General features: G+C 41.4%; 1 protein-coding gene across 1 annotated transcript; it reads left to right on the top strand.

Moving 5' to 3' along the window:
• Window positions 1-241: 241 nt before the first annotated feature.
• On the top strand, window positions 242-795 carry LOC118472913 (LOB domain-containing protein 13-like). Its single transcript, XM_035960866.1, has 2 exons — window positions 242-358; window positions 454-795. Exons 1-2 carry the CDS (start codon window positions 263-265, stop codon window positions 604-606), a joined length of 249 nt encoding a protein of 82 aa, XP_035816759.1. The 5' UTR covers window positions 242-262; the 3' UTR covers window positions 607-795.
• The last annotated feature ends 11,951 nt before the right edge of the window (window positions 796-12,746 follow it).

Genomic DNA, 12,746 nt, shown 5'->3' with positions numbered 1-12,746 from the left:
AGGCAGAGTACCATCAATCAGTCTTGAGGGAACAATTGGAGTACCAGAGGCAACAATCTGAATACCAGAGACAACAAGCCGAGTACCAGAAGAAGAGGGACGAGTATTATGCAAGCCTCCAGGCCCAAAATCAAGCTCTTCTCTCGGTAAGTTGAAGTAACATTTTGTAGCTTATTTTGCAAAACACTTGATGTGTATCTTGTTTGTTCAACAATGACTTGTATATAATTTGTAGCAACTAGCCCAACAAGCGGGCGTCCCGATGCCGACATATGGGATGCCGCCTCCGGACTTTGCACTGCCAATGCCAATGTTGGCGCCTCCACCTCCGCCTCCGCCTCCGTCACAATTCCCTATGGTATGTACACATATGCGTGTGTGACATGTTCATAAATGTCTTATGTGTTTAAATGAACAACTGAGTGGTTACTATTTCATGTGCTTGTGTTATAGGGATTTCAGACACCACCCGCTTCAGTTGCCGCACCTGGAGATGGGTCTGGTCAGGACGACACAACAAATTCGTGGGTGAACACCATTTTCAACACGCAGAGTCCAGCCGGAGGAGGTGGCTACTCGAACCATCCAGACGATGGATATGATTGATGTGTCGTGATGTTTTTTATGAAACACTTTGCAACACTTGTTTGTGAGACACAATTTCAGTTTGCAACAACCGTCGAACCTATATGTTGATGTTAAATTTGTGAATGTTAATATTTATGTGAGAATATTTGTGATTGTGAATACTTATTAGAATGTGTGTATTTGTGATTGTGAATGTGAATTTGTATATGTGCATGAATCTGTTTTTGTTTTGTAAATGTCAGATTTTTTAAAAAACAGAATTTTGTGTAAATTCTGTAATTTGTTATGTCCGACGGCTTAATGGTAGCCGTCGGACATAACCCATTTGTTATTTCCGACGGCATTCACTACCGTCGGACATAAGCATTGCTTATGTCCGACGGCCTCGCGGGAACCGTCGGACTTAAGTCGGTGGGGCCCACATCCCGACCGGTAAAACGGTTGGGATTTGTTATCTCCGACGGGCATAGGCAGCCGTCGGAGATAACTTATGTCCGACGGCTGCCGTCGGACATAGCACTATTTCCGACGAGTTATCTCCGACGGCTTAAAGCCGTCGGAGATAAGGCTTTACCGTCGGAAATAATCTATTTCCGACGGTTTATTCCTTATGTCCGACGGCTTTGGCCGTCGGACGTTACTGCGTTTACTGTAGTGTGGCGTAGTTAGCCAAGAACCAAATAGGCTCTATAACTTTCGATGGTTTAGGATAGCCTTCAGAATATGTCCTTGTTTTAGGGTTTCTATGGGTCGTCGACTTACCTTCGATGATCGGCTCCTACTGGCGGTGGACATAACCTTATTTTCAACGGTCGAGTGGTGGGCCGTCGAAAGTTAAGCGATACCTAGTAACAGTACTATACTGACCAAATTCCCCACTCACACTTTTTGGGGAGACTAATATACGAGTTGGAATCTTTGAGATTACCATGTTCTTAAGTTTATCATGTATATATAGTAGTTTCATTGAAAGGAAAATAGAATCCTCGTAGGTAAGCATGGATGATCACTTCGATGTGATATTTCATATCCTTTGTGGTACGACATATCATACAAATTGGTATAAAATCCCATCAGATTTCTACATGTGATATTCCTAAACCAATGTCATTATGTTATCTTCAATTGATATCTTTTACATGCTTTCTCAATGCATTATAAAGATTATTCTTCCTTTGTGTATAAAATTCTAATTATGCATATGCTTTGCCATCCACCATATATATATATATATATATATATATATATATATATATATATATATATATATATATATATATATATATATATATATATATATAATTTGACCCTCACTTGTGCTACCAATGTCTTTCTTTTTGGAGTTTGATTCTAAAGGGGAGAATGTGAAGAACCAAAGCAAGCCCAACCTATAATAAGTATTAAAAAAATCAAAATTTCCAAGCTTGTAGGTAGTACTGAACATCAAAATTTCCAAGCTTGTAGGTAGTACTGAACGTGGGGGAGAATTTTATTGAGTTAAATGCATGAATGATTGCTGAACTTGTTAAGGGATGCCACTTAGATCCACAAATTTTGAAAATGCATTTCTATATCCTAGAACTTGTTAAGTGGCACCTCAAAGTGGTTGGTTAGATACAAAAATAGACCTGTGGTGTACTATTTTTACAAGTTTTAGAACATGTGGTACATCACTTAACAAGTTCAATAACCTAGAAATGCATTTTTAAACTTCGTGGACCTAAGTGTCATCCATTGACAAGTTTAGGGCCACCGATGCATTTAACTCATTTTATTTTAGGAGATGGTCCAAGAAAGGAATGAAGTGGATAATGGAATTAGGAGGAGGCTAAAATCAACACATAAGGGGACTTTTATACAATGGCAAGGGTAAGATAAGTATCCACAGTTCCTTGCAAATGATGTACTTTAACATCATATGATCTTACTCTTGCATTGCATCCTACTAAGCAACTAGTGTGTTTTAGTTTTGTATATATTATTTGCTTGCTTTGTTCGTGTTGTCATCAAGCACTGAAAATGGAGGACATTATAATTAAAATGGACTCATTGGGCAATTATATTTGGATTTAGTGTTTGATGAACAACATGACCATTTGGACTAATGTTGTTTGCTAGTATACAAGGTATAGTTTGAAAGGATGCAAGGTAGATTTGGACTTAGGCAAAGTAATGGTATGAATGATCAACACCTCAATCAAGATATTAGAAACCATTTTGAAGATCTTCAATACATTTCAAGACTCTAAGACAACAAGAAGTAGAAGCTAGGATGCAAAGACACAAATAAAGTAAAGACACCAAAGTTAGACAAAACGATAGCAAAAATCAAAGTGTCTCTTGATTTTAAATCTACTCAAATTAACATGAATTAAAATATAAGTGAAAGGCAAATAGGCTTACACCTTTCCCTAATTGATTTTGGTGGTTGAATTGCCCAACACAAACAATTGGACTAACTAGTTTGCTCTAGATTATAAGTTTTACAGGTGCCAAAGGTTCACAACAAACCAATAAAAAGACCAAGAAATGGTTCAAATAAAGAGAGCAAAAGACTACCAAAGTGTGCCCTGGTCTGGCGCACCGGACTGTCCGGAGTGCCACCGGACAGTGTCTGGTGCACTAGAGAATTCCAGTCTGAACTTGCCACCTTCGGGAATTCTGGGAGGCGCTCTGCTATAATTCACGGGACTGTCCGGTGTAGCACCGGACTGTCCAGTGCGCCAGCGGAGTAACGGCTACACAGTGCCAACGGTCGTCTGCAACGAACAATAAATGCGCTACAGTGCGCGCCTGCGCGCGCAGAAGTCAGGACAGGCGCCAGAAGGCGCACCGGACAGTGAACAGTGACTGTCCGGTGCACCACCGGACTGTCCGGTGGCCTAGCTATCAGAAGCTCCAACGGTCTGAACCCAACGGCCGGGTGACGTGGCTGGCGTGGCGCACCGGACTGTCCGGTGCGCCATGCGACAGAAGCCCTCACCAACGGTCACTTTGGTGGTTGGGGCTATAAATACCCCCAACCATCCACCATTCATTGCATCCAAGTTTTCAGCCTTCAAACCTCATACAAGAGCTATAGCATTCAATACAAGACACAAACAAAGAGATCAAATCCTCTTCCAAGTTCGAAATCACTCCAACTAAATTAGTGACTAGAGAGAGAGAGACATTTGTGTTCATTTGAGCTTTTGCGCTTGGATTGCTTTTCTTCTTCCTTCTTTCTTGTTTCCAACTCAATTGTAATCAAGACAAGAGACACCAATTGTGTGGTGGTCCTTGTAGGGACTTAGTGTCCCGATTGATTGAGAAGAGAAGCTCACTCGGTTTAGGTGACCGTTTGAGAGAGGGAAAGGGTTGAAAGAGACCCGGTCTTTGTGACCACCTCAACGGGGAGTAGGTTTGCAAGAACCGAACCTCGGTAAAACAAATCACCGTGTCATCCGCTTTTATTCTCTTGTGATTTGTTTTTGCCCTCTGTCTCGGACTCGTTTATATTTCTAACGCTAACCCCGGCTTGTAGTGTGTGCTTAAGTTTGTAAATTTCAGATTTGCCTATTCACCCCCCTCTAGGCGACTTTCAATTGGTATCAAAGCCCGGTACTTCATTAGAGCCTAACCGCTCGAAGTGATGTCGGGGGATCACGCCAAGAAGGAGATGGTGACCGGCGAGAAGCCCGCCATAAGCCATAGGAAGGCTCCATCCGGGGAGTCCGGCAACAAGGTGAAGGGATCCCCTTCACACGACAAGTCGCGTCGGAGCGGTGAGAAGAAAAAGAAGATGAAGAAAGTTGTCTACTACGAGACCGACTCTTCATCGCCATCCACCTCCGGCTCCGACACGCCGTCCGTCACTTCTAAGCGCCATGAGCGCAAGAAGTTTAGTAAGATTCCCCTACGCTATCCTCGCATTTCAAAGCATACTCCTTTACTTTTCGTCCCATTAGGCAAACCACCCATGTTTGATGGTGAAGATTATAATATGTGGAGTGACAAAATGAGGCACCATCTAACCTCACTCCACACTAGTATTTGGGATGTTGTTGAGATTGGGGTATAGGTACCATCGCCGGGGGATGAAGACTATGACTCGGACGAAGTTGCCCAAATCCGGCACTTCAACTCCCAAGCCACCACTATACTCCTCGCCTCTCTAAGTCGAGAGGAGTATAACAAGGTGCAAGGGTTGAAGAGCACCAAGGAGATTTGGGATGTGCTCAAAACCGCGCACGAAGGAGACGAGTGACCAAGATCACCAAGAGGGAAACGATCGAGGGGGAGCTCGGTCGCTTCATGCTTCACCAAGGGGAGGAGCCACAAGCAATGTACAACCGGCTCAACACATTGGTGAACCAAGTACGCAACCTCAGGAGCACCAAATGGGATGACCATGAGATGGTCAAGGTTATTCTTAGATCACTCGTATTTCTTAACCCTACTCAAGTTCAATTAATTCGTGGTGATCCAAGATATAAACTAATGTCTCCCGAGGAAGTAATAGGAAAATTTGTGAGCTTTGAATTGATGATCAAAGGCTCCAAAAAGATCATCGAGCAAGGCGCCTCCTCCTCCATACCCGAGGCACAACCCGTTGCATTCAAGGCGACAGAAGAGAAGAAAGAAGACTCTACACCGAGTAGGGTCCCCATCGACGCCTCCAAGCTCAACAACGAGGAAATGGCGCTCATCATCAAGAGCTTTCGCCAAATCCTCAAGCAGAGGGGGAAGGACTACAAGCCCCGCTCCAAGAAAGTTTGCTACAAGTGTGGTAAGACCGGTCATTTTATTGCAAAATGTCCATTATCTAGTGATAGTGATAAGGGCGACGACAAGAAGGGAAAGAGAAAAGAAAAGAAGAGGTACTACAAGAAGAAGGGCGGCGATGCCCATGTTTGCCGGGAGTGGGACTCCGATGAGAGCTCCACCGACTCCTCCTCCGACGAGGACGCCACAAACATCGCCGTCACCAAAGGCCTTCTCTTCCCCAACGTCTGCCACAAGTGCCTCCTGGCAAAGGACGGCAAGAAGAAGAAGGTAAAATCAAGATCCTCCACTAAGTATACAACCTCTAGTGATGAGGATAATTCTAGTGATGATGAGGATAACTTGCTTACTCTTTTTGCCAATCTTAACATGCAACAAAAAGAGAAATTAAATGAATTAATTAGTGCTATTCATGAGAAGGATGAACTCTTGGATAGCCAAGAGAACTTCCTTATTAAGGAAAACAAAAAACATGTTAAGGTTAAAAATGCTTATGCTCTAGAGGTAGAAAAATGTGAAAAATTAACTAGTGAGCTAAGCACTTGCCATGACACTATTTCTAGCCTTAGGAATGAAAATGCCAAATTAATTGCTAAGGTTGAGAAATCAAATGTTTGTGATGATTCTATTGTTAATCTTAGAAATGATAATGATAGTTTAATTGCTAAGATTGACATGTTGAATGAAATCTCTTGCTAGCCTTAAAATTGAGAATGAAAAATTAATTGCTAAGGCTAAGAATTTAAATGTTTGCAATGCTTCTATTTCCAACCTTAGAGATGAGAATGTTATTTTACATGCTAAGATTGTTGAATTAAATACTTACAAACCCTCTACATCTACCGTTGAGCATGTTACTATTTGCACTAGATGTAGAGACATTAATGTCGATGCTATTCATGATCACCTAGCTTTAATTAAACAACAAAATGATCACATAGCTCAACTTAGTGCCAAAATTAATGAGCATGACTTAGAAAATGAAAATTTTAAATTTGCTAGAAGCATGCTCTATAGTGGGAGACGCCCTAGCATTAAGGATGGCATTGGCTTCCAACAGGGAGACAATGTCAAGCTTAATGTCCCTCCTAAAAGATTGTCTAACTTTGTTAAGGGCAAGACTCCCATGGTTCAGGATAACGAGGGTTATATTTTATACCCTGTCGGTTATCCCGAACACAAAATTAGGAGAATTCATTCTAGGAAGTCTCACTCTGGCTCTCATCATGCTTTTATATATAAGAGTGAGGCATCTAGTTCTAGGCAATCCACTAAAGCTAAATTGCCTAAGAAGAAAACTCCTATTGCATCAAATGAGCCTAACATTTCATTTAAGACTTTTGATGCTTCCTATGTGCTAACTAACAGATCAGGCAAAGTAGTTGCCAAATATGTTGGGGGCAAACACAAGGGGTCAAAGACTTGTGTTTGGGTACCCAAGGTGCTTGTTTCTAATGTCAAAGGACCCAAGAACGTTTGGGTACCTAAGAACAAGGCCTAAATTTGTTTTGTAGGTTTATGCATCCGGGGGCTCAAGTTGGATCATCGATAGCGGGTGCACAAACCACATGACAGGGGAGAAAAGGATGTTCTCCTCCTATGAGAAAAACCATCACTACTACAGATCATGTTATATAAGACGGTTAATTTTTAGTTATTAAGACACTTATGAAGTGTCCAAATTTGATGGAGTCGCAAAAAAATATCCCACATTTAAGATGGTTGTAAACTGCCTTAAAAGATATTATATAAGACAATTTTTAATTTATAACCGTCTAAAAAGGTATTTGTTTAAGTCATTTTGTGCGATAAACCGTCTTGAATTTGGTTTTTGTCTAAGACACTTCTTCTAAAGATCCGTCGAGAATACGAAAATTATAAGTCACAAAGTATTTATCAAACTGTCTAGAATACTCTATGATAATAGACGCTTGCAACAGAAAAACCATCTTATTTAGGAGACTGGTATTCGACGTTTTAGAATCTGTCTTAATTAGAAGACTGATATTCGATGTTTTAGAAACTGTCTTATTAAGATATATATGAAATGACTTACATGGCAGTACATTCTTCAATTTATAATCATTTTTTGAGATACCACATTATAATAATTTGAAAGAGAAATACACATACACACATCTAAATCCAAACTAAAATACTATTCAATGTCTCACAAATAAGCATTGTAAAATAACTCATGCATAAGTATACTCTAAATCCAAACTAAAATACTAATTTAAAAACTTGATCATCAATTATTTGTGCTAACTTGTGCTAAAGTTGAGCCTAAGTATATATGAATTCAAGTCTTCACACTCGTGCGACCACCAAAATTTGAGTTCCATTCCATATTCTCCTGTACAACAAATAGGAGAAGACAATAATTAGTAGTTAGACACAGTTGAACACCTCACATTATGACATATCACAAAGGTTATATGGATGTAACATCTTACATAGGAAGCCATTCTAAATTTAGTTATGTGAAGCAACCTCAACCCTGCATGATCCACCAACGTCTATCACCTCATTCATGAAGAAGTCGAGCAACCACTCTCGGACATTTGCTATCTAATCAAGCAATAGCTAGACCAATATCATGATCCAAACTTTGCCTCAGTATATCCCGAGACAAGTGCTCCAGTAGACCAGGCATATTTTGTTTATAGGTGGATACATTATTTAGTTCCTTGATACTACTTTGTTATTATCATGTGAATCTAAAAGGCTACTGTAATTTTTCAATAAATGTTTGCAAGTTATGTTGCTCGATATCTGACCATACCGAACATCCTCAAACGATGCCCTCATACCGAACATCCTCAAACGATGCTCGATATATTTTCAATAGCTTCTGTTTATATACTACCATACCGAACATCCTCTCATCTCTACTACCAACCTAACCATCCCTAATGATACATCACACCTGGCCACCCCATGATCCCCAAAGGAACTAAAGTTTTAAAAAAACTGATTCTATACGATAAGCAACCCAAGGTATGCTGCAACTATGCAAGATAGTATCCACGTAAAATGCAATACATCAGAGTAATATGGATGATGATTATACCTCCACACATTTCCTAAGAGCAAAATCAAGGCCCCATCCATGGACCAAGTCGTTCTGCAGAAAACAATATGTAAGAATACAGGCTTCAAATGAAGTTAAGAGAACAGTAGGAGATACCACTCCACCTGAATCATATGCCATACACAGCGCCATGCATCCCTTGAGAATACAGTTGCCATTATTTCAACAAACCTGCATATCAGATTACATGTGAAAAACAGAAATTTCGATAAGAAAATAATCTAATAAATGATTGCACTCCTACGCTGCACATGGTGGCAGGTGAGGGTCGCTACACCAGCCAGGTCTCTCCTCAGTTACTCTGTGAAAAAGCAAAATACCATTCCAGAAACCAATATAGCTGTGTGTGGCTACTAAACAATGGTAAAGCAATATTAATTCAGGAGCTCACTTGTGGACTTCCTGATCACCTCTTCGTTTAGTCATTTGCCATGTCAAACCTTTATCGGGCTCCAAACCAGGCTGAGATCTCAAGCCCATGCTTCCTAACAAGCTTAATGTACCTGAAGAAGATACTTTGAGAATTGAGATTATCTTTCTTGAGGGAACACCATTAAAAAAACAAATAAGGATGTGCTGCTGCTTACGCCTCTGCATTAAAATGTTCGACACCAAGATCTTCATCCCAGATAAATATGTAGTCGTAGCAAGCAACAATGTCAGGATGTAGAGATTGTTTGGCATACCACCTTGGGTAAACGAGAAATAAGTTTGCAACCTTTGATGGACAAATGCATAAAGACTGAGGGGCCCCTTTGGAACGCAGAAATTTCATAGGAATTGTTTAGGAAATTCACAGGATGACAGGAACCGGTTCATTTCCATAAAAACACAAGAATGGAGGGGGGTGGCATCCTGCATTCTAATGGGGGCCTGATCATTGCAAACACACAAAAGAACAACTCACCATTTGGTTTGCTTTGTGACACTCACATGGATGGCCCTTTTTGACCACTCAAATTCATCCCACTCAGTTGTCCGAGACGAGTTCTTGCTAAGTAATCAGTGGGAGGGAATTCAAATATTTTTCTTACAAGGCATTTCTTATTGCTTCAAAGGGACTTAGCCAACATGTTGGACTTGTATAGTCTGGATTTACTAAAGAATATATATGTAGCATACAGTTCACACACAAAGGAATTACCGGCAGATGAAGAGGACGAGACGGAGAGGCGGCATATCCAGCAAGATGGAGAGGCGGCACATCTAGCAAGACGGAGAGGCGGCAAATCCAGCAAGCCACCATGGCGAAACCCCAACATCCTCTGGGTTCTTCGTGGGAGCTGGGCGGTCGCGTCCAGCCTCATCTTGGCATCCCTGGCCTCCACCTCGAGTGCACGGATGGCGGCGTCGAGCATATCCCATGAGCGCTTCCTAGACGTGGTGGTCTCGGGCTCGGCGACGCGGCGCTCCGCCTCCTCGCGTGCAGCGGTCGCGGCATCGCTAACGGAGTCATTTGCGCAACACGTGGCGACGAGGAGGACCTGTGCGATGGTCAGGCGCTGAAGAGGAGGGCACGTCAAAAATCGACAGCAGTCCTCATGACCAGTGGCGGAGGACGCCAGAAAATTTAGGTGTTGTTGTCGCAACGAAGGAAAAAATTATGACACAATTTAAAAAAATTATGACATAGTTTAAAACAATTTGTAGCAAGATCACAACAAGCTTTGTACTCTTCAATTCTTCGTACATGAATAATAAAAGTTCTTATCTAATCTTTTATAGTCTTGCAATCATCAAAAGAAAATTCATCAGAATAGATATACGCGAGCCAAGCAAGCTTATCCACATCAAACTTAGAGAACAAATTAAACTTTGATTGTTTTGAAAAAAATGATGAGAATAAAAAAACCAACACACCTTGAGTGTTCAGGTTTATCAAACCAGTTAATCTCTTGGCACATTAAACTTTGGAATGTCAGTGATCGTACGCGCTCCATAAGCTTCCCACCAGCTAATCCGAATAGGAAATATTCTACTGGAATCAGAACAAATGCACAAGCACCCAACGCAACAAACATGCTTGCCCAGAACTTGAGCCCTTCAGTAGTTCTGCAGGTGGCTCATAGAACACCTTTATTGCGGTGGAAATCAAGTGCAGAGCGGGACAAGCAGCCGTGCGAGCGCGGGACAATCTCACAAGCAGAAGCAGCCGGGCTGCCGGATGGGACAAGCACTCAAGCAGGAAGCAGCCGAATGGGTCGGCGGGGCAAGCAGCCAGCCGCCGGGCGCACGGGAACAAGGATTAGATCTCTCACTTCGCTCTGGCGCACGACAACAAGGATCGCCTCGCCGAGGCCCAACAAGTCCGGGATCCGGCCGTCGTGGCCCCCCTCGAAGCAGGGGCGGTGGAGGCAGCAATGGGGAACCGGCGGCGGAGGATCCGGATGGGGAGGGGAGATGAAAGAAGGGAGAGAGAAGGGGATGGCGGCCTCACGGGGGTTCGTTCCAAAGTGAAAGAAGCTGGTCGGATGGCCGCATGAGATGGATTAAGTCGCACGGACGGCTGTGGTTTTTGGGGCAACGTGGACAGGTCCAGAGAATCCTCTCGGTTTTAAATGTAAAGAGATGTTTCTATTATCCAACATGTCTCTATAGCGACCCACCATCAGTCGCACACTTAACTCTATAGCGACCGATCATAAGTGGTTAAATTTTTAAACTTTTAGTGATCGATGGGCCATCCCTACAAACACATAATTAGATTTTTCTTTTAAAAAAATAAAAAACTAATCGAAAAAATCGAATAATTACGGGGACTTCTACAGGATATATTAACATGATTCAAACATGTTTAGCGCTTTATAAACACTATGGAACATACTTAGTTCAATCTAAGCATAATTTACTATTTACTACGTTTTTTCACAATATGTCTTATCAGAAATATCATACAAAGATGGTTTTATGTTTACAAGTTTCTAGTATACTCACTAACATCTAAGACAGTTTGTATAGTCTAGATGACTCTAATAATATCTTTATTTGAGATGGTTTCATATACATAAGTGTCCAATATACTAACCAAAATATAAGGCAATTCTTGTAAACTTAATGCCTCAAAAGGTATATTTATTTGAGATGGTTTTCAAAATCAATCTGTATTAAATCAATATAAGACATTTCCTACCATATTTCTGTCTCAAAAACCTTCTTCATTAAAGACGGATCTCCAACAAACCGTCTTACCTTACTCATCACCATATGATAAAAGACGCTTCTATAAAATGCACTGATATTTGTCTTAAGATGTATGTCTTAAATAAGCATATTTCTAGTAGTGCATGATCCCCAACGAGCTATCACATTCGGGGATGGAAATCAAGGTTTGGTCAAAGGATTGGGTAAAATTGCTATATCACCTGACCACTCTATTTCCAATGTTTTTCTTGTAGATTCTTTAGATTACAATTTTCTTTCTGTTTCTCAATTATGCAAAATGGGCTACAACTGTCTTTTTACGAATATAGGTGTTACTGTCTTTACAAGAAGTGATGATTCAGTAGCATTTAAGGGAGTGTTAGAGGGTCAGTTATACTTGGTAGATTTTGATAGAGCTGAACTCGACACTTTCTTAATTGCTAAGACTAACATGGGTTGGCTCTGACATCGCCGACTAGCACATGTTGGGATGAAGAATCTTCATAAGCTTCTAAAGGGAGAGCACATTTTGGGACTAACCAATGTTCATTTTGAGAAAGACAAGATTTGTAGCGCATGTCAAGCAGGGAAGCAAGTTGGTGTTCATCATCCACACAAGAACATCATGACGACTGATAGGCCACTGGAGCTACTCCACATGGATCTATTCGGCCCGATAGCTTACATAAGCATCGACGGGAGTAAGTACTGTCTAGTTATTGTGGATGATTATTCTCGCTTCACTTGGGTGTTCTTTTTGCAGGAAAAATCACAAACCCAAGATACGTTAAAAGGATTCTTAAGACGAGCTCAAAATGAGTTCGGCTTAAGAATAAAAAAGATTAGAAGCGACAACGGGACGGAGTTCAAGAACTCACAAATAGAAGGCTTTCTTGAGGAGGAGGGCATCAAGCATGAGTTCTCTTCTCCCTACACGCCACAACAAAATGGTGTAGTGGAGAGGAAGAATAGAACTCTATTGGACATGGCAAGAACCATGCTTGATGAGTACAAGACTTCGGATCGGTTTTGGGCCGAGGCGGTCAACACCGCTTGCTACGCCATCAACCGATTATATCTTCACCGAATCCTCAAGAAGACATCATATGAACTCCTCACCGATAAAAAGCCCAATGTTTCATATTTTAGAGTCTTTGGT

The sequence above is a fragment of the Zea mays genome, chromosome 7 (genome assembly GCF_902167145.1).
Source record: "Zea mays cultivar B73 chromosome 7, Zm-B73-REFERENCE-NAM-5.0, whole genome shotgun sequence".
In the NCBI taxonomy this organism is placed as follows: Eukaryota; Viridiplantae; Streptophyta; class Magnoliopsida; order Poales; family Poaceae; genus Zea; species Zea mays.
This window is presented reverse-complemented; position numbering and strand designations above follow the sequence as displayed.

What these genes read in the sequence shown, in the direction of transcription:
- LOC118472913 (XM_035960866.1), top strand. Translation starts at nt 263, where the DNA reads ATGCCGACATATGGGATGCCGCCTCCGGACTTTGCACTGCCAATGCCA. An exon ending in CTCCGTCACAATTCCCTATG is followed by an intron (nt 359 to 453) that starts GTATGTACACAT and finishes CTTGTGTTATAG; the next exon opens with GGATTTCAGACACCACCCGC.